Source organism: Heterodontus francisci, chromosome 10 (assembly GCF_036365525.1).
Source record: "Heterodontus francisci isolate sHetFra1 chromosome 10, sHetFra1.hap1, whole genome shotgun sequence".
NCBI classification, from domain to species: Eukaryota; Metazoa; Chordata; class Chondrichthyes; order Heterodontiformes; family Heterodontidae; genus Heterodontus; species Heterodontus francisci.
In genome coordinates, this window is record NC_090380.1 from 39976874 (window position 1) to 39998765 (window position 21892).

At 41.0% G+C, this 21892-nt stretch overlaps 1 protein-coding gene across 4 annotated transcripts in view; it reads right to left on the reverse strand.

The window, feature by feature from the left end:
- LOC137374410 (MSL complex subunit 3-like) overlaps positions 1–21892 on the reverse strand; it is a 60504-nt gene that overhangs the window by 37927 nt on the left and 685 nt on the right. For 3 of the 4 annotated variants that reach the window (XM_068040475.1, XM_068040474.1, XM_068040476.1), the window contains exons 2-5: positions 12965–13047; positions 4639–4734; positions 3466–3563; positions 423–550 (exon numbers count right to left, since the gene is read on the reverse strand). In XM_068040475.1, coding sequence (XP_067896576.1) covers positions 423–550; positions 3466–3563; positions 4639–4734; positions 12965–13047 — 405 coding nt within the window. Of the gene's footprint in view, positions 1–422; positions 551–3465; positions 3564–4618; positions 4735–12964; positions 13048–21892 lie in introns of those variants that run through there. The other variant, XM_068040477.1, reaches the window with a different exon arrangement.

Below are 21892 nucleotides of genomic sequence, written 5' to 3' on the forward strand. Positions count from 1 at the left end.
GCAGTGGGACCCAGAGGGCAAATCTGAAGGAGGCGGCCAATTAAGTGGCTGCCCCTGGGAGCCCCATCCAATTAAGGATGGTGCACAGGCTCTTGAATCAGAAATGAGATATACCAAACACCTGTGCAACTAAGTATAAACATTTTTGTACCTTTAATAAAATTCACAGAAAATGTTTATTGCAGCAGATGATCGTCAGGGACTTATGCACACAGCACTTCATTGGCACCAATATCACTTGAGGATAACGTTCAAAGATTTTCAAGTATGATTTTTGAGCCAAAAGAAAATTTACCATTTCTATTCTGATTCTAATTTCTACTTAACTGTAAACTTCTTTCAGTTCTGATGAAAAATCATTGACCTGAAATGTTAACTATTTTTCTCTCCACAGATGCTGCCTGACCTGCTTGCTGCCTTACCATTTCTATTATCTCTTCTGGTTCACTATCATCTTCACACTCTAATGATTCTTCATCTGTACCATCTACATCATTGTCATCATCATCATCGTCGTCATCAACCTCATCGTTAGAAGCAGCACTTAAAGCTTCAAAAGGGAAAAAAGGAAAAGGTTTTTAATATAGCTGTTGAAAATGTTATTAGTTTACTTTTGTTTTGTTTACTTCTGAGGTTGTGTTTTAATTCTGAAATCCAAGAAAGAAACTCTGCATATTAGGAATTTTCAACATTGCTTTTTAAGAGCTTTCCCTTTATTAGTTGTTGCAGTCAATCTAATGTGAGAAAAACAATTATTCATTAGTCATAGAGGCATCACACCAGTTTCCCTTTGTTTTTCAAGGATGCTCCAGATCTTCACGCGATTTGACTCAAACTTCAGTCCTAGGAGGACCTTTAGGTCGCATAAAGCAACTCAAGTTTCTGCTCATGACCTTAGTCCACTCAAGACAATTCTGGGTCATTATATTCACTGGTTTACTAAAGAAATAAACAGAGATAGTGCAACTGCTCAGAACGATACTCTATAATTCAGTTTGTATAAAACAAAATATTCTGGAGTAAACACTGTTGAAATTAAGTCATACTTTAAATCATGAGCAAAATCAGGGACTGAATGAATGCTGTCAAAATAAAAATAACCTCATTAATATTTTAGAAGAAGTCTGACTGTTAGTATTACAACATCAACGCAGGCAATTAAAAAAAATACAAAGCCATGTACATTTTGCTTTAGTTACAAATGCTTTTTTTTCCCATTTTTGTTAATAGAATGGCACCACAGTAACTAAATGTTAGGCAGTAACTCTTTCCATCTGCCAAAAAAAATTAAAAAATGATGGCAATGTAATATATTTAATGTAATATATTAAAATAAAAACTCAGCACAGATTGCAATAACCTAATGCAAAGAGCAGCAGACCAAACTATGAATTGCAAGATTATAATATATAGAAGCATTAGGAAACTTAAGTGCTCAGAGGTGTAATAAGAGCCCTGTTCTGTTGTAGTCTCACTGCACAAGCAAGTGATGTATCAAAAGAACAACATGTAACATTTGGATAACAAATGGCGGCACAGTGGCGCAGTGGTTAGCACCGCAGCCTCACAGCTCCAGCGACCCGGGTTCAATTCTGGGTACTGCCTGTGTGGAGTTTGCAAGTTCTCCCTGTGTCTGCGTGGGTTTTCTCCGGGTGCTCCGGTTTCCTCCCACAAGCCTAAAGACTTGCAGGTTGGTAGGTAAATTGGCCATTATAAATTGCCCCTAGTATAGGTAGGTGGTAGGGAAATATATAGGGACAGGTGGGGATGTGGTAGGAATATGGGATTAGTGTAGGATTAGTATAAATGGGTGGTTGATGGCCGGCACAGACTCGGTGGGCCGAAGGGCCTGTTTCAGTGCTGTATCTCTAAGAAAATGGGCGGCACAGTGGCGCAGTGGTTAGCACCGCAGCCTCACAGCTCCAGGGACCCGGGTTCGATTCTGGGTACTGCCTGTGCGGAGTTTGCAAGTTCTCCCTGTGTCTGCGTGGGTTTTCGCCGGGTGCTCCGGTTTCCTCCCACATCCAAAAGACTTGCAGGTGATAGGTAAATTGGCCGTTGTAAATTGCCCCTAGTGTAGGGAGGTGATAGGGAATATGGGATTACTGTAGGGTTAGTATAAATGGGTGGTTGTTGGTCGGCACAGACTCGGTGGGCCGAAGGGCCTGTTTCAGTGCTGTATCTCTAAATAAAAAAATAATAAAATAAATGCTTTCATTAATTTGCGTCATTGTATTTGTAATTCTTGAAAATGTATATTTAAGCACCATAGCGAAAGTAAAAAAATAATTCCAGCATTTTCAAATCTTAAAACAAAGGATTTTAAAAAAATAAACAGTTTACTAGACTTTTTCACTGACATTTCCTGATAAATAATACATTTCTGGGGTTGGTGGGGGAGGGGAAGAGTGTGTCATTCTTCATGCAATGTTAAATCAATTTTTGAAATAAAACACCAGTAACATTTTGTACCAGATTATTTCATCTGTGTTTTGTTGACATTTTTTAAAAAAGGTCAATGTTAATGGCTCATAATTGAGACACAGAGATTCTAATTTCTAACGTTCATGACATGAAATTTCAGGACTTCTACACCAGTGCTTCAAAATCCCCAGACCATCCCATAGGTATTAAAATGTTACTCATTTGTGATTTTCATTGAATAGAGTTGTGGATTTCTGTCCCCGATGTACCAGTAGAAATCCACAACTTATTTGGTCTATGACTTTATAACGTGCATGACATCAACACCGCTACTGCTACTGAAATATTCAAGAATCTGAATCATTTTTAGTATCTATCAAAACCTAAATCAGAATATCTCAAAAACTCCCTGAGAAAGAGGATGGGAATTTTGTTTTGTTATGTCACTCACAAAGCCTGGGCTAATCTGAATATAGATAGATTATGGTTGTCAAAAAGAAACATAATTTAAACTGCACTAGTGGCTAATGCAAAACCAATCTCCCAAATAGGTTTGACAGTTTTAGAAGCTTTGATTTTCTGTATGATTATCAAGGTGTCACAAAACTTTTCATGATTAATTGACATTCATCTCCACCAAACTACAAGATTGTCTTAAACAATTCTATTATTGTAAAGAAAAGTTATCACATGATTGTATGTCATAATACAATTACAAAAAGCTCGAATTAGCTCTGTAATGGGTTCAGGACTGTATCTGATTCTGATACCCTTCTCCAAACTAACAGTTCAGAGACCAGGAAAGAATGCAAGCAGCAGAAAAAGTAAAAAACACAATATTACTAGTCTGGGATTTGACTGCAAACATCAAGCACCAGAGTTATTTAGTGAGTTAATCACTTGCACTCCTAGTGGCAAAAAACTCACAGTACAACAGTTCAGTTTACTTCACATGACCTATGACTTCCACAGACATGTTGTTTAGATGCTGACCTATAAATTCAAACAGAAAATGAAGACCTTTTAAAAATACATACTCACAGTTTTCATCATTCTCTTCCTTTTCATCTACAGGAAGACTTTTTAGCACTGAATCAACACCGGGTAGCCGACGACGCTTCTTTTTCCCTTTGTTTTTCCTAATCACATGAAAGTTAGTATTAAAACAGTCAATCCTTATCTGAATTTATTCCACTAGGTATGATCTTGAAAAATTTCCACAAAGCTTGTGTTTACTACAACACTTTCCCAAGACAAAGAAAAACACACAAAAGATACAACTTTAAAAATGTTTTAAAAATTTAGTCTATTACAAATAGTCACCTCAAAAGTTTTTTTTTAAAAACATGGTAATATATTTACATCAGCATATACAGGAAAAATGCAGTATCTTTAAACACTCAAACTGCATTTGTTACACAAACCGTTTTGTATTCATATTTGTTTACCGAGATGGCAGTTAAGATTATTCAATACTTTTCAGCAATTTAAGTCTCAATAGCCCTATTTATTTTTAACCCAGCTAGGTACAGTTCAACACCAGCACAAAGAAAGCTACTGGTACATAAATGAAGTTTTTTGGTGTGAACACCTGAAAATGTAATGCTGGATATGGTCTTGAGTAGGGTAAGCTGCAAGTACTCTTTTCACATAAGTCCATGGTACTCTTTTCACAGCACTGTAGATAGGAATCTCTGATGCAACTTCAATCAATGGACCTTTGCATACATGATGTACCGGAGCTTCTGCCTGGCATTGTACTAGTTGTAATTTCTGTACAATTTTATTCTTGCTTGGGACATAAACGGTAGCTCATTTTCAATCACAGCACTCTTTGCATGAAGGCTAACAGGCAGGATCATGTAAAGCAACTCACAATGAATATTTTGGAAGACTCCTGTTGTGACTTTGCACTTGGACCCAAGACATTACAAGAGCATATTAACTCACCGTTAAAACCTGTTCGTATTGGGAACCCATACCAATGTGCTTTAGCTATGCCCTGGCAGCATACTGTATTGAGAAAATGCATGATAGAATTCATTTGTTTCTCAAACTTCAGGTTGAACTTCTGGAGACCTTCTTTCTTGCCAGATTTCAGGTAAACGATTTATGCATTTATCTGACCATGCTGCCAAGTATTTTTATATATTTATTATTTTGTAAATACTTTTGGGTATGCAATGATGCTTACATCACGTAAATTATTCTTACATGCGAGCCACAGCTTTCTTGGCCAATTTACGCTGTAATCTGCGATTTTCATCCGTGTCACGAAGTACATGATCTTCTGCTGCCCATCTATCCCAGCTAGAGACAGGAGGATAAAGACAGGTAAAAATAAAAGGTAACAAAAAAAAAAAGAAACTTAAATCAAAAACAAAGCTTACAAAACCGAAATAAAGTCATAAACCCATTCAACAGCACAAATCCACTTTTCAAATATGAAATTCTAATTAATTTGTCAGTGAAAGGGTTAAAAGTATATTTAGGAAAAGGACTGATCTGCTAGAATCAAAATCTTAAAAACACAACATACAGCAATTTTTTGAAGAAATAAAAATTCTCGCAATACAATATAAAAATATGTATTTAACACATGTAATAAGTGCATGGAATCCAAAAGGCAGACGAGTATTAGATTTAAAGTGAATCAGATATTGAACTTTTATTGTTAAAAGCAGCATGGAATCAATTCCAAATAGCAGGTGTGATACCCAAACATAATAATCTCAAATTAAATCTTGGCCTTTACTTCAGAGTATGCTATTCACAAAAAGAGTCTTGTGTCCCTAGTTCTTCCCAGTTGTGCAACATAATGATCAGACTTCAAAGCAACTAATGTAATGCAGTCCCAGATCCTATTCACTTTATAGCATTTTGGTTATAAATTCTTAAAATTAGCTGTTCGGTACGTTCAGATGTACAAGACCAACGCAATAGTGCTACAATATAAAAGCCATTGCTAAAAAAAAAGGCAACAAATTATATTGAGGTGGTTTACAAGCACAATACACCAGAACCAATTCATTCCTACCATACTAAATTACTGACACAAATACAAAACATTTCCATCGCACAAAGTCCATTAATCACCGAAGTTCACCTAGGAGGCAACATTTTAAAAGCTTAATCAATAAAATGAATGAATGAGTGAACTTTGGTAGAATTAATTGAAAATCTGCTATTTCCATAAATTCTTTGAAAAACTAATATGTGACTTTGGAATTGTATATTGTTGAATCAAGACTCCTCTCTCTAGTTCGACTGGAAAATTCAACTGGAGCTAATTAAAATTTGGAGACTGCTACTTCATTAACCTTCTAAAAGCCATAAAGACTGGAAAAATTCTACATTGTTATAAGTCATGGCAGCAATTAACCAAATCTCAAAAAAAAAAACACCAAATGTAAAACAAACCTGACCAGAATTAGTCAAAAAGTTTCCCAAGAAACTTAAACAGAATTTTTACATATCAAAATGGAGATTTTGCAAACAATGTATTAAATTATCAGAAATCATGGAAATGCCTCTTCCTTTATTTACAACTCCGGTCCAATGCAGAATTTAAAGGACATAACAATCAATATGTACAGCCATAGAGTTATTTACAGCATAGAAAGCTGCCATTCGGTCCATCAAGTCCATGCCAGCTCTCCACGGAGCATTCCAGTCAGTCCCACTCCCCCACTTAATTCCCCTCACCCTGCAAGTTTCTTTCCTTCAATTGCTCATTAAATTTCTTTTTGAAATCATTGATTGTCTCCACTTCCACCACCCTTATGGGCAGCGAGTTCCAGGTCATTACCACCCAGAGCGTTAAGAATGTTCTTCCACATATTCCCCCTGCATCTCTTGCTCAAAATCTTCAATCTGTGTCTCCTAGTCCTTGACCATTAGGTAACGAGAACAGTTTTTCCTTGTCTAACTTATCTATGCCTATCATAATCTTGTACACTGCTATTAAATCTCCCCTCAATCTCCTTTGCTCCAAGGAGAAGAACCTAACCTTGGCCTGGAACACGGGCTCCCAGCACCGGGTTAAAAAGGCGGGGGAAAGCCCGCCTCTGCCTTTTCATGACCCACTGGAGCAATCCTCTGGTCTTTTTAAATCTCAGTTTCAGGAGCTGGGATCCGCGTCCCTTTAAAGACGTGGATCCCACCTCCATGAGCTGCCAGCCAATCAGAGAGCCGGCAGCGTAGCAGTATCGGCAGGGCTACCGGGAGTGGTGGCCACTGCCAGTACTGCAGAGGCCTCAGACCCAGGCCCAACAGTGGAACCCTGGAACAGAGGTAGGCGAGGCAGGGTCACTGGGTCCAATGCGGAAGGCCCCGGTAAGGGGGATACTGGGGAGTAAACTGGTTCCCAGTGGGGATCCACCGTGGGCCAAAGATTGCCCATGAAAGAGGGACCACACCACCCAACCCCCCACAAGAAGGGCACCTCGTGTTCCAAGGCATCCTCCCCACATTGCAAAGGACCCCAGTTAGATCCCAGCAGCAGCAGGAAGAGGCCCTTATTTGCCGTTAATAGGCCACTTCAGGGCCTCAGTTGGCCACTGAGTGGGAAGGCCGTCGCTGGCCTATCCCACCCCCGGGAAGATCGCTTGGCAACAGGCCGTCCGCACCCCCCCACCCGTCATGATACTCCGTGTCCCCCACCTCAGGGGGCCACATAAAATCCCGGCCCTTGTAACTAAAATCTCCCATCCTTGGAACCACTCTCGGGAATCTCCTCTGCCCCCTCTGAAGGACCCTCACAACCTTCCTAAAATGTGACGACCAGAACTGGACGCAACACTCCAGCTGGGGCCGAACCAGAGCTGTACAAAGGTTCAGCATAACTTCCTTGCTTTTGTACTTAATGCCTCTATTTATGAAGCCCAAGAACCCATATGCTTTGCTAACCGCTCTCAATATATCCTGCCACGTTCAAAGATCGATACACATGCATCTCCAGGTCCCTCTGTTCCTGCATACTCTTGAGAACTGTGCCATTAAGTCTATTTTGTCTCTCCCTATTCCTTCTGCCAAAATGCATCACCTCACACTTGTCAGTAGTAAATTCCATCTGCCACCTGTCTGCCCATTCTGCTCACCTGTCTGTATCCTGCTGCAGGTGGTTCATATCACCTCACTGTCTGCCACACCTCAAAGTTTGGTGTCATTGGCAAATTTTGAAACTCTTACTTTGTATTTCAATATCCAAGTCATTTACTTATAGCAAAAAGCAGTGATCCCAGCACTGACCCTTGGGGAACACCACTGTCTATCATCTTCCAGTCTCAAAAGACAACCATTTACTATGACTCACTGTTTTCTGTCCTTAAGCCAATTTTTTATCCAGTTGGACACTGACCCGTCCTATTCCAGGAGCCTCAAGTTTATTAACCAGCCTTTTATACAGTACCTTATCAAACGCTTTCTTAAAATCCATATAGGCAACATCCACCACATCCCTTTCTTCAACCTTCTTTGTTACTTCATTAAAAAATTCAATTAGATTCAAGCATGATCTCCTTTTTATAAATCTGTGCTGGTTCTCCTTCACTAACTCAAACCGCTCCAACTGTCTGTTAATTTTTTTCCCCTTGATTATTGTTTCCAAAACCTTACCCACCACTGATGTTAAATTAACTGGCCTGTAGTCGCTCGGACTGTCCTTAGACCCTTTCTCGAATGAGGGTGTCACATTTGCCATTCTCCAATCCTCTGGCATCTCCCACACATAGCTAGGATAGATTGGACGATTATGGCAAGCAAGCCTTTCTGCTATCTCCACCTCCACTTCCTTTAGCAACCTGGGATGCAAGCCATCTGGACCAGGTGACTTATTCACTCTAAGCATAGCCAGCCTTTTCAGTACCTTCCCCCTCTCAATTTTTACCCTGTGCATTGCCTCTATTCTCTTTGCTTCTACAGATATCGTCAGATTCCTCTTCCCGAGTAAACATTGATACAAAGTACTCATCAAATTTTTTAGCCTTGCCCTGCGCCTCTAAGCGTACATTACCCTCTTTGCCCCTAATAGGCCCCACTCCACCTCTTACTGCTCACTATTAACATGCTGGTAAAAGATTTTTGGGTTCGCTTTTATGTTGACTGTCATTCTGTTCTCATGTTCTCTCTTTGCCAGTCTGATTTTCCTCTTCTCCTACCCTCTCAGCTCTGAGTGGATTCCAGAAAGGCTTGATTCTTGATTATCAACCATCTGTTAGTTAACCACCTTTCACTACCTATTTTTGATTAAAGTTCACATTTACCTAAAAAGATGGCTAGAATTGCCTCAAGCTAAGAATGGGAATGAGTTTCTAATTAAGAACTGAATATGATGCTGGTTATACATCACATCTGGAAGCTCAGACGTCAAACATGCAAAGCACACGTCTTTTCCCCAATGCAGGCGATATACAATTCTTAAAAATTTATTTGCACAAACAAAACTCACATGAAAGCAATGCAGTTCAAAGAGTTAAGTAATTAAATATCAACCAGAACTTCACAACAATCAGGTTTATTTCTGATAATTTCCCTTGGATGGTATTATAACAAAGTTGTACATAAGACTTATATGTTTAAACCCGATCCTGATAATTTAAACGGCAAAAGCAAAAACCCATAAATTTGCACTTTATAAACTTAGAAGAAAAACAGCATAAAGTTAAGTAATAAAAACAGTGCATGTCCAAAGATTTACAAGCACATGAGAATTCAATAATTGAGATGATATACTGAACAATGTGACGATCAAGACTGCAAATAGTCCCGTTATATTCAATATACAATGACAATACGGACAGAATTCATTATTACAATTAGATCAGAGTTTCTGCCTCTGTTCGAATTAATGTTTTGACCTCTCAAAGATTTTTTGAGGCTTTCAATAAAGTGAAACAGAAGATAATAAATGAAAAATAGGGAAAATAAAAATTACCGGACTCAAACAGTAGCTGTGAACTCGCCACTTCAAATGGTATACTAAGGCAGGTGATCAGCTGGCAGATATTAGAAGTACCTTAAAGCACTCCTTAGTTGAGTTTGAAAATACAGTGCTCAGATCAGCTACACATTTAGTCAAAATCCATCTGTATGCATCCTTTCAATGATGTGTCCTTCCATAATTCAGAGAATGAATGGCATCTGCCATCCATAGCATTGGTAAAAACTTACCAGAGTTTGTGTAGCCCTTGGCTGTTTTATTATCTTCAAATTCTTAACTCCCCATGATCAGAGTAGACAGGGGAAAATGAAAAATATTTGCATCTGTATGATGCACACTCCAATTTTTATTTTGAGTGATCTAGATGCAACATATGTGATGTATGAAATATGGTATGATTCAGGTTACATCCATCTCTGATTACATTATTCCAAAGACACAGAGACACAAGAGTGCAAAGGCAACAAGGATATTTCCACATTGTTGAGTTACGAGCAGAAAATTAAAAGAACTGTTTATTCTCAATAGGAAAGATGACAAGGCAAGAATCACAAGGCAAGAATCACAAAGCAAGGTAGAAACCTTTGACGAAACAGAAGCAAAGATCCAGCAGAAATAATACAAGTTAAATGGGAAACAAGATAAAATTTCTTCACAAGAAGTTAGAACTTGCTGAATAAATAGTTAAATACACTGAATGAAGATTCTGTTGAATCACTCCAACACAGGAAGCTGAATGGATCTGTAGATAGTGAAGGAGTGGAGGAATACAGGCTTAGATTAAGAAAGAGATGAAGCTAGAACTCTGTCAAATACTAATCCAGAGTACAGACTCACAACAAAATTATCCAGATTAGTTAAACAGTCTAATCATTTGCCTAGTTTTATGCATAGTATACGGATACCTTCCTTCCTCAGAAGACAATCTGTCTTGACCAACACAAAAGCATAAGTGTTCAGGGAAATAATCTTAGCAATATGTGTCAGGATGTAACCTTTACCATGCATCACTATATAAAGCATTAGACTGGAGGTAATGGGGATTCCCTGCGAGTAAGAGTGTGCATTGCTTTTCCACACAGCACAGAAGACCACCAATCTTAGAATTGGCAAATACCAGACAAATATAACCAGAAATGAACACAGAACCTGGTGAAACCTTGATAAATTCAACACACTGTAACTGATCTGGTTGAGTTTGCATGATGGTGCATAAGGTATTCTTGCCTATTATCTAGAACTTAAAAAAAAGACAAATGCAAGACTAGAAATCGACTAGCCACACTCTACGAGAAATTTTACATCTTCCAGTATTGATACAGGAATCAAATTATATTTATGAGTTACGATCAGAATTAGTATCGTTAGAAAACTGATTCAATTACTTTAGTATCATTTGAATGGTACTGATTTTTCCTGTTGCTCCTGTGATAATTTTCTTATTTCTCTCTTCTTTGCTATTCTGTTTGCCTACATCTTCTGTCTTTCCCTAGTTAAGTCGTTTTATGTTCCCTTTTGCATTTTAGAATGTTACAGCACAGCAACAGACAATTCAGCACATCAAATCTGCACTATTTTTCTCTGTTAGCCTTCTAGTCTAACCCTACTCTCTGTTCGCTCCCTATACGCTATTATTTTATCAAGCAACTAATTCCTTTTTAAAGTAATTTATGGACTCTACATCAGCAATGGTTTGTTTCACATTCTAACTATCCTCTAAGTGGAATCTCTGGTCCAGTTTCATCACTTTTGCTTCTTTCAATTAATACACTTTAAAAAAATGAGATTAAATTTCTTAAATCTAATTGTGTTTACTAAGCTGTTGGATTTCAAAGGACTCCAAGTTTGTCCGAGATATCCTCCCTCAGCCACCGTACGAAGCCATTCCTCATTTTTAGTGTTCTCAATCTCTAGCTCAACTCAGCTTACCCTCTTGTCTTCCCTAAAGCTCCTCCTCCATATAAACTCTCCCAACCACAATTCATGGCTATCCACTCAACCTTGCCATCTCCCTTAACCACTCTTGTCCCATGGGTTCTATCACTGACAAGTGCATTTCCAACCACTTCACCTGCAGTCCCCTATCCCATTCCAACCCCACTTCCTACTGTGTCTGCCCCTGAAAAAAATCCAAATTACTTAGAATTGCACTTTCAAACTTCCAATGATCTAGCATTTGGCCTTCCATTCACCACAATACTTCTACAGCTATTGATCTGTTCAATCACTCCCTCATTCCCAGCTTTGATGTCTTTATTCCCAATAAAAGCTTTACTTTCTCCCATCTAAAAAGTCATTCTCCTTGGTATACCCTCACATTCGTGCGCTCACGTCCAAGGGGCAAACATTGTGTTAGACATCAGTGTATTTGCACACAACTGGTTTAGATAACCATCACTAGATCTGGCTAGATCACATCACATACTATCTGGCCTCAATCCACTGCCAAAACATCCCACCGCTCCAGAATCATCAGGAAAGCAAAGATTATCTCCATCTTATTTTCTCCACTGCCAACCATCTCTTTAAATTCCTCGTCCTACCTGCTCCATCTTCACCTTCAACAAATGCAAGCTGCTGGTGCACTTCTTAATCAGTGAGATTGAGACTATCTGTTCAGCAACCTATACTACTTCCCCACCTTTCCATTTCCCAACAAGCCAAACCTGCCATCGCTCCAATCCTGTGTCCTTCTCTAGTTTCTCTCCCATCTCCCCTCATGCCCTCTCCAAGCTCAGTTTGTCCATGCTCCTTTTACTGCATTCCCACAGAACTTTTAAGCACCCAAATTACCTTCCTGGTCCTCCGCGCTAATTGACATTGTAAATCCCTTGCCTCCTTTAAGACCCTCCTTAAAACATTTTTTTCACATCAAAGACAATTTATAAAGCTAGTCACTGTTGTGGTCCTAACCGAATAAAGGCATCCGCCAGTAAGTTTTCCCGATCTCCCATTGTAACTTTGGTAAAAGATTAGTAGAGATCTCAGAGTACTAGCATAAATAGACATTTATGCCATGTCTCTGGAATTTCTAAAATTTCTGTGGGCGGCACAGTGGCGCAGTGGTTAGCACCGCAGCCTCCGCTCCAACGACCGAGGTTCGTTTCTGGGTACTGCCTGTGTGGAGTTTGCAAGTTCTCCCTGTGACCACGTGGGTTTCTGCTGGGTGCTCCGGTTTCCTCCCACAGCCAAAGACTTGCAGGTTGATAGGTAAATTGGCCATTCTAAATTGCCCCTAGTGTGGGTAGGTGGTAGGAGAATTGAGGGAAGGTGGGGATGTGGTAGGAAATATGGGATTACTGTAGGATTAGTATAAATGGGTGGTAGATGGTCAGCACAGACTTGGTGGGCCGAAGGGCCTGTTTCAGTGCTGTATCTCTCTATGATTCTATAGAGAGAGATTGGTGAACCCCCTGTAGAAATTCCAGTGGAATTTTTGACCATTTCAGGCCCTTGGTTGAAGTACTCTGTTCTCTGATTTTACCATGTTTGTTATGGTTTGATCTTTTCATTTAACATGAACCTGCCAAAGCTAATTATGCACCCACACAGATGTATGGTAAAGGATTAGGTTCTGAGAAATGCAAATAATTTTCTTACCTTCTGTTCCAACCATTAAAATGAATCAGATATTCTGGGATCTTTCGGCCTTTTTCATCTCTACCGACCTCTACATCAACAATCTATAAAAGAAAATCAAATATTCTAACAGTGCAATCAAAAAATAATTCCATTCAGTGTACTACTCATAAATGGAAAAATTGCTTTTTACATATATAACTTATAAAAATTCTATTAGGACTAACATCTTGTAATATCATGGCTACATCCACAACCCCCTTCAATTTCTCTTAAAGTAAATGACAATGAAATGATAGGATGCAAATTTGATCTTGTGATACTCCACTTTGAGTTTTTGATCTCAGAATGTGCAGAGCAGCTTAGTGGATACCCAGATATTATAAGGGAAGTTCCAAGAGAGGAAGAAAGACAGTTTTTTTTTAAGAATTCAAAGAACCTACTAACGGAACCACAGAACTGAGAAACCTAAGTCACACTGCACAGTATTTCTTTAATGAACTGTCAAATAGTGGACAATTAGAATTCAGAACACCTTTGCTTTAAAAACAATTCAATTTCTGGCTGCAAATCTTTGAGAAGATTAAAACAATTCACTGAAAAATACTCAACATCTTAACGAATATTTACAACATTTAGCTGATTTACAGCTCATTTACAGAGAAAAAGTGTCAAAAAAATTACAGCACAATTTTCTTCTCTGCAAGTTTAATTTCTCATAAATCAAACAAATTAACCATATTTCGCTTGGAATAGACAGAATTTTACAGCAAAAAATGTAGCAATTTAGCTCATCATGTCTATGTTGGTTCTCAAAAAGTTATTCAACTAAGTCTCATTTACTGACTTTTCCCTGAAGCGTTGAAAAAAATTCAAGTATTTATCCACTTCAATTTTAAGAGAGAGGACTTACTGAATTTTGTAGTGTTTCATTGGTGTAAATGCTGTTAACCATCATTTTGAGTTGAGTCATTAAGGAAATGTCAAAATATCACCAGTCATTTTGGCTGGGGCATCAAACTAAAGGACAAAAATACTATTGTGGATTTTTATTTTGTTGCAGAACATTTTCTTTGGAGACCCATTTACCAGAGAGGAATATGCTGGATTTTATCACATTGGGTAATTTATAGCTCCATACAAAACCACAGAACATAAGACTCTATGGAAATTTCTTTATAGTTTTCATCAATTTTAATAAGATTTTTAACCTAGTACCACATCTGGCCTCCATGATGCAGGCCCAAATCATTTTATGCAAAACCAACATATGTGTAAAGATAGATGATACGTTCATTAGGATTAACTTTTCAACATTTGAGTGAAACGCAGATGTCTGCTGTCATTTAACTTAATAGTTACAATGTCATCTGATTCATCATTAAGGAGAGCATCTATTCCGACATTTTAGAAAGAACGTAATGGCTCCTTGTCACACCTGTTATTGTGCTGTTGGCAGACTGTCCAGGAATCTAATGAGCTCCCTTCACCATCCTGAACAAAGAGTTCATCAGTAGGATACAGCAGTGGGTGCCCCAAAGTCCAACATTCTGGTTTGGAATATCTCAAGATCTCAAAGTATTGATCAGAAAATACAATGAGCATTTTCATTTTATTTGATTTAGAATGTAGGCTGGCAAGGCCATTCCGACCTGGCCCCTAAAAGGAGGTGCTGGGTTGCTTCAATGAACTGCTGCTGTTTCTACAGTGCACATGTACAAGTTAGGATGGTATGTGACTTAAGAGGGGAACCCACAGGTGATGTTCCTATGATACTGCTCTTGTCCTTCACCATGGTAGCAGTCACAGGGCAAGGAGGTGTTCATCAAACTAAGCTCCACGAGTTGCTGCAGTGCGTAATGCCACACAGTGCACTGATGGTTAATATGGAGGTCAGCAGCAGAGGAGCAAATTGTTTCATCCTGGCTGGTATTGAGCTTGAGCATGATTATGGCTTCACCGCGAGCTGGAATTCCTCACACTCGGTACCAGATAACTCTGCAAGTCATGCCCTAAAGGTAGGTTGGCCTGAGTAGATAAGCAGCTGCTCCCTCACCAGTGTTCTGTGGCATTAGCTAATAGAACTCCTGCAGAAAAGGTTTGAAAAGAATTAGTTTTAAGCAAGTGAAGGGGAGGGGAGTGGGGGAGAGAACAAAGGGGAAGGTGCTTGATAGGGCCAGAGAGATTAAATAACAAAGCTATCCTGGGACAAAGACAAAGCATGTGTTAATGCTTGTGGTGAAAGACAAAGCATTAGTCCAGAGAGAGTGTTAACAGTGGAATAAAGGGCAGCTCTGACTACATGAAAAGCAGGCACATGGTTAAAAAATATTTAAAAAGGCCAGTCATGCTCTGAAAGTATTGAACTCAATGTTCAGTCCGCAAAGCTGGAGAGTGCCTAACTGAAAGATCAGGTGCTGCTCCTCGAGCTTGCGTTGATGTTCACTGGAACACTGCAGCAGCCCAAAGACAGAAATGTTGGCATGAGAGCAGTGGGTAGTGTTGAAATGGCAAGCAACTGAAAGCTCGGGGTCATGCTTTCGGACTGAGCAGAGGTGTTCAGCAAAGCGATTACCCAAAGCGGCACAGTGGTTAGCACCACAGCCTCACAGCTCCAGGGACCTGGGTTCAATTCTGGGTACTGCACTGTGTGGAGTTTGCAAGTTCTCCCTGTGTCTGCGTGGGTTTTCTCCGGGTGCTCCGGTTTCCTCCCACAGCCAAAAGACTTGCAGGTTAATAGGTGAATTGGCCATTATAAATTGCCACTAGTATAGGTAGGTGGTAGGGAAATATAGGGACAGGTGAGGATGTGGTAAGAATATGGGATTAGTGGTCGGCACCGACTCGGTGGGCCGAAGGGCCTGTTTCAGTGCTGTATCTCTAAATCTAAAAAAATCGGCATTTGGTCTCCCCAACGTAGAGGAGACTGCATTGTGAGCAGGGAATACAGTATACTAAATTGAAAGAAGTACAAGCTACTTCACCTGAAAGGAGTTTTTGGGGCTTTGGACAGTGAGGAGAGAGGAGGTAAAAGGGCAGGTATTACATCTCCTGCAATTGCATGGGAAGGCGCCACGCGAAGGGAATGAGGTTTTGAGGGTAATGGAGGAGTGGACCAGGGTGTCGCGGAGGGAATGACCCCTTTGGAATGCTGACAGGGGAGTGGAAGGGAAGGTGCATTTGGTGGTGGCGGAAATGGCGGAGAATGATCCTCTGGGTGTCAGAGTTATACAGCACAGAAACAGGCCCTTCGGCCCATCACGTCTGTGCTGGCCATCAAGTACCTATCTATTCTAATCCCATTTTCCAGCACTTGGCCCGTAGCCTTGTATGCTATGGCGTTTCAAGTGCTCATCTAAATACTACTTAAATGTTGTGAGGGTTCCTATCTCTACCCCCCCTTCAGGCAGTGTGTTCCAGATTCCAACCACCCTCTGGGTGAACATTTTATCCCTCAAAACCTCCCGCCCCTTACCTTAAATCTATGCCACCTGGTTATTGACATCTCCGTTAAGGGGAAAAGTTTCTTCCTATCTATCCTATCAATGCCCCTCATAATTTTGTATACCTCAATCAGGTCCTCCTCAGCCTTCTCTGCTCTAATGAAAACAACCCTAGCCTATCCAGTCTCTCTTCATAGCTGAAATGCTCCAGCCCAGGCAACATCCTGGTGAATCTCCTCTGCACCCTCTCCAGTGCAATCACATCCTTTCTATAGAGTGGTGGATCAGAACTGTACACAGTACTCCAGCCATGGCCAAACTAGCGTTTTATACAGCTCCATCGTAACATCCTTGCTCTTATATTCTCTGCCTCGGATAATAAAGTCAAGTATCCCATATATCCCTTCCTAACAACCTTACCTACCCGTGCTGCTGCCTTCAGTGATCTATGGACAAGCATAACAAGGTCCCTTTGACCCTCTGTACTTCCTAGGGTCCCATCATCTATTGTATATTCCTTTGTCTTGTTAGTCCTTCCAAAATGCATCACCTCATACTTTGCAGGATTAAATTCCATTTGCCACTGCTTCGTCCATCTATATCGTCCTGTAATCTAAGGTTTTCCTCCTCACTATTCACGCCATCACCAATTTTCGTGTCATCTGCGAACTTACTGATCATACCTCCCACATTCACGTCTAAATCATTGATGTACACTACAAAGAGTAAGGGTCCCAGCAGTACACCACTGGTCACAGGCTTCCACTCACAAAAACAACCCTCGACCATTACCCTCTGTTTCCTGCCACTAAACCAATTTTGGATCCAATTTGCCAAATTACCCTGTATCCCATGGGCTCTTACCTTCTTAACCAATCTCCCATGCAGGACCTTCTCAAAAGCCTTACTGAAGTCCATGTAGACTACATCAACTGCTTTACCCTCAGCTGCACATTTTGTCAATGCCTCACAAAATTCAGTCAAATTAGTCAGACACGATCTCCCCCTGACAAAGCCATGCTGGCTATCCCTGATTAATCCCTGCCTCTCCAAGTGGAGATTAATCCTGACTCTCAAAATTTTTTCCAATAGTTTCCCTATCGCTGAAGTTAGACTCACTGGCCTGTAATTACCTGTTTTATCCCTGCTACCCTTCTTGAATAATGGTACCACATTCGCTGTCCTCCAATCCTCTGGCATCCTTCTCCTGTGACCAGAGAGGAGTTGAAAACTTGTGTCAGAGCCCCTGCTATCTCCTCCCTTGCCTCACATAACAGCCTGGGATACATCTCATCTGGTCCTGGGGATTTATCCACTTTTAAGCCCACTAAAACAGCTAACATTTCGTCCCTTTCAATGCTAATTTGTTCAAGTATATCACAATCCCCCTCTCTGATCTCTACACCTACATCGTCCTTCTCCACAGTGAACACAGATGAAAAGTAATCATTTAAAACCTCACCTATGTCCTCCGGCTCCACACACAGATTGCCACTTTGGTCCCGAATGGGCCCTACCCTTTCCCTGGTTATCCTCTTGCCCTTATTATACTTATAAAACGCCTTAGGATTTTCCTTTATCTTGCCCGCCAGCGTTTTTTCATATCTCCTCTTTGCTCTCCTAATTACTTTTTTAAGTACCCCACTACACTTTCTATACTCCTCTAGGGCCTCCGCTGTTTTCAGCACTTTGAATCTGCCATAAGCCTCCTTTTTTTTATTATCCAATCCTCTATATCCCTTGGCATCCAGGGTTCCCTGGACTTGTTGGTCCTACCATTCACCTTTACGGGATCATGTTGGCCCTGAACTCTCACTATTTCCTTTTTGAATGAGACCCACTGGTCTGATGCAGACTTTCCTACAAGCAGCTGCTCCTAGTCCACTTTGGCCAGACCCTGTTTTATCATATTGAGATCGGCCTTCCCCCAATTCAGTACTTTTATTTCCAGTCCATCTTTGTCCTTTTCCATAACTACCTTAAATCTTACAGAGTAATGGTCACTATCCCCGAAAAGCTCCCCCACTGACACTTCTACCACTTGAGTGGCTTCATTCCCGAGGATTAGGTCTAGTACCACCCCTTCTCTTGTAGGACTTTCTACGTACTGGCTCAAAAAACTCTCCTGGATGCACTTTAAGAATTCCACCTCCTTTAAACCTTTTGCACTAAGACTATCCCAGTTGATATTGGGGAAGTTGAAAATATTATTACCCTATTATTTTTATACGTCTCTGAGATTTGCCTACATATCTGCTCCTCTATCTCTTCCTGACTGTTTGAAGGCCTGTAGTACACTCCCAGCCGAGTGATTGCCCCCTTTCTGTTTTTACGTTCTACCCAGATGGCCTCATTTGAGAAACTTTCTAAGCTATCATCCCTCCTTACTGCGGTAATTGATTCCTTGATCAACAGTACAATGCCACCTCCTCTTTTACACCCTCCCCTGTCACGCCTGAAGATTCTATACCCAGGAATATTGAGCTGCCAGTCCTGCCCTTCCCTCAACCATGTCTCTGTGATAGCAATATCATAATCCCATGTGTTAATCAACGCCCTCAATTCATCTGCCTGACTAGTGAGACTCCTTGTGTTAAAATAGATGCAATCCAGCCTTGCATTATTCACTTGTGTCTTAACAGGTCTATATTTGCTCTTCCTTCCAGACTGACTCAATTTCTCTTCTATATTTGACTGTGCATCACCCCCTACCTCCACTCTGTATCCCATCACCCTGCCAAATTAGTTTAAACCACCCCCCAACAGCACTAGCAAATCTCCCAGCAAGGTCCTGTTCCGGTTCATTCAACCCATCTGATGTGGAGGCTCGTGGGGCGGAAAGCGAGGACAAGGGGAACCCTGTCACGGTTCTGGGAGGGAGGGGAAGGTGGGAGGGCAGAAGTGCGGGAAATGGGCTGGACACGGTTGAAGGCCCCGTCAACCACATTGGCGGGGAATCCTCGGTTGAGGAAAAAGGAAGACATTTCAGAGGCGCAGTTGTGGAAGGTTGCATCATCACAGCAGATGCATTGGAGACGGAGAAACTGGGAGAATGGAATGGAGTCCTTACAAGAGGCAGGGTGTGAAGAAGTGTAGTTGAGGTAGCTGTGGGAGTCAGTGGGCTTATAACGAATATTAGTGGACAGCTCTACATCCACCCTGTCAAACCCTTTCATAACCTTGAAGATCACTTTCAGGTCATCCCCTCAATCCCTTTTCTACAAGAAAGAGAGCCAGCTTATTCAATCTTTCCTGATAAGTACAACCTCTCAACTCTGGTATCATTCTGGTAAACAGATGGCATATTCTGCACTGATGTATTTTGTAGCTAACCTTCAGCCTACTAAATGCTTTTTGAGAATATAAAGAAGCAATCTAAGCATTACTACAACAGAGTATATTTAAAATCAACTGTCCAGTATCCTCTTGTGAAACAGGATCATGTTACAATAGTAGGCAATTTCAGTCAGCAGCACAATACTGCAGATAATGGCAATAAAAAAATGCATAAAAGGCTGTTTTTGAAGGCCTCACCCGAAACATCTATGGCCCAGAATATAAATGACATACATCATTACTAAAATGCAAATGGCCAGTAAATTGCGGGCTGATTTGTGCCACTTCACTGTTAACTTCACGGAAACAGCATCGCACCCTTAACCTCCCTGTGAGTTTCATGAAGTTGGTGCATTTACACATTAATTGCTCATTAAACTCACCACAGAAAATTAAGTCTAGTAATTAATCTCCAAAGTGATTCTAATGACATTATAATTGTTAATGACTGACAATCAACCAGCCTTGCCCAGAAAGTGAACAATTAAAAGCATGAATCTCATTCCTTCAGGTTCAGGTTGTGGTTTTTTTTTTAAAGGAGAATCTAAAATTAAAATTTTTTTAAAAAAATCTTACTTTCTGCCTTCTTTTTAAACTGTCTCTTAATTTAACCTTTCTTTCCTCTCTCTATTTCTCTTTCTGTACCTGATTTGACATTGAATTCACCCTCCTCAGTCCTCCCTGTTTATTTCTCAATCCTTCAACTTCATCAGTGAATAATAAAACCATGTTTGTTGCCCCATTCACTCAGGTCGAAAATGCCTTATTTCCATTGTGTCGTTATCAACTCATACTTCCAGCAACTTTGTGGGCAGAATTTTGCTAAATTGAGCTGCAGGGTACAGGAATAAGTCGAACTGGACACACTGTGAGACACCTTGCTGCAGCAAATTCTGGCTGATCGAACTTAGCAATTCCCTCTACGGATGCTGACTGACTAGCTGTTGATTTCCAACAATTTCCAATTTTTGCTCCGAGTCAGTTTGGTGGGGGTGGGCTCAATTTGAAAGAAAATCAGCCCAGGAATTAAATTATCAAAATTCTTAAACAAATTTTTGTGTGTGCATTGTTATGCATTTTGTGATGTGACAAGAGTAGCAGGAGAGAAAAAACAAGGATCTCAGGAATGGTAATCGCTGACAGCACAGCCAAGCACAGAGAAATTACAGTGGGACCAAGGGAATAACTGGAAAAACTGAATGCCAATTAGAGGGATACCTTTATTACAGCCATTAAAATTTGGAATATTGTTACATGTAAGTGCAAAATCCACCCATCCTATTCACTGAGTGAGAGACAAAACAAAACTACTAATTAAAAACCCTGCAAACTAGGCCTAATGACAGAAGCCATTTCAAACGACTGAAAAAACTCTGATCACTGATCTAACTGATTCACCCAATCTCCACAATCCTCATCCCCGTATCACATCCCCAATCTCTCCTGCCAATATCTTTTCTCCTCTCCCCAAAACCACAGCCCCAATATATGCCGATATCCCCAATGCCCTCCCAATATCTCCCCGACAGTTCCCTCCCCCACGATCTCCCCCTCCCAATATCTCACTGCCCAATCCCCCCTCCCCATATCCGCCCGATATCTCCCCTTCCCAATATTTACCCCCAAATCTCCCCCATCCCTCCTGATATTTCCCCCAATCTTCCCTTCCCAATATCTCCATCACCCCCTCCCCCGATATCTCTAAACCAATCTCCCCCTCCCAATATCTCCCCCTCCCGATTTCTTGCCACCATCCTGATATCTCCCCCCTCCCCCCCATATCTCCCTCCTTCAGAAATCCCTCTCCCCCCCCCCCATAACTCCCTCCTTCAGAAATCCCTCTCCCCCCCCCCCATAACTCCCTCCTTCAGAAATCCCTCTCCCCCCCCCCCATAACTCCCTCCTTCAGAAATCCCTCTCCCCCCCCCCCCCATAACTCCCTCCTTCAGAAATCCCTCTCCCCCCCCCCCATAACTCCCTCCTTCAGAAATCCCTCTCCCCCCCCCCCCCATAACTCCCTCCTTCAGAAATCCCTCTCCCCCCCCCCCCATAACTCCCTCCTTCAGAAATCCCTCTCCCCCCCCCCCCATAACTCCCTCCTTCAGAAATCCCTCTCCCCCCCCCCCCCCATAACTCCCTCCTTCAGAAATCCCTCTTCCCCCCCCCCCAT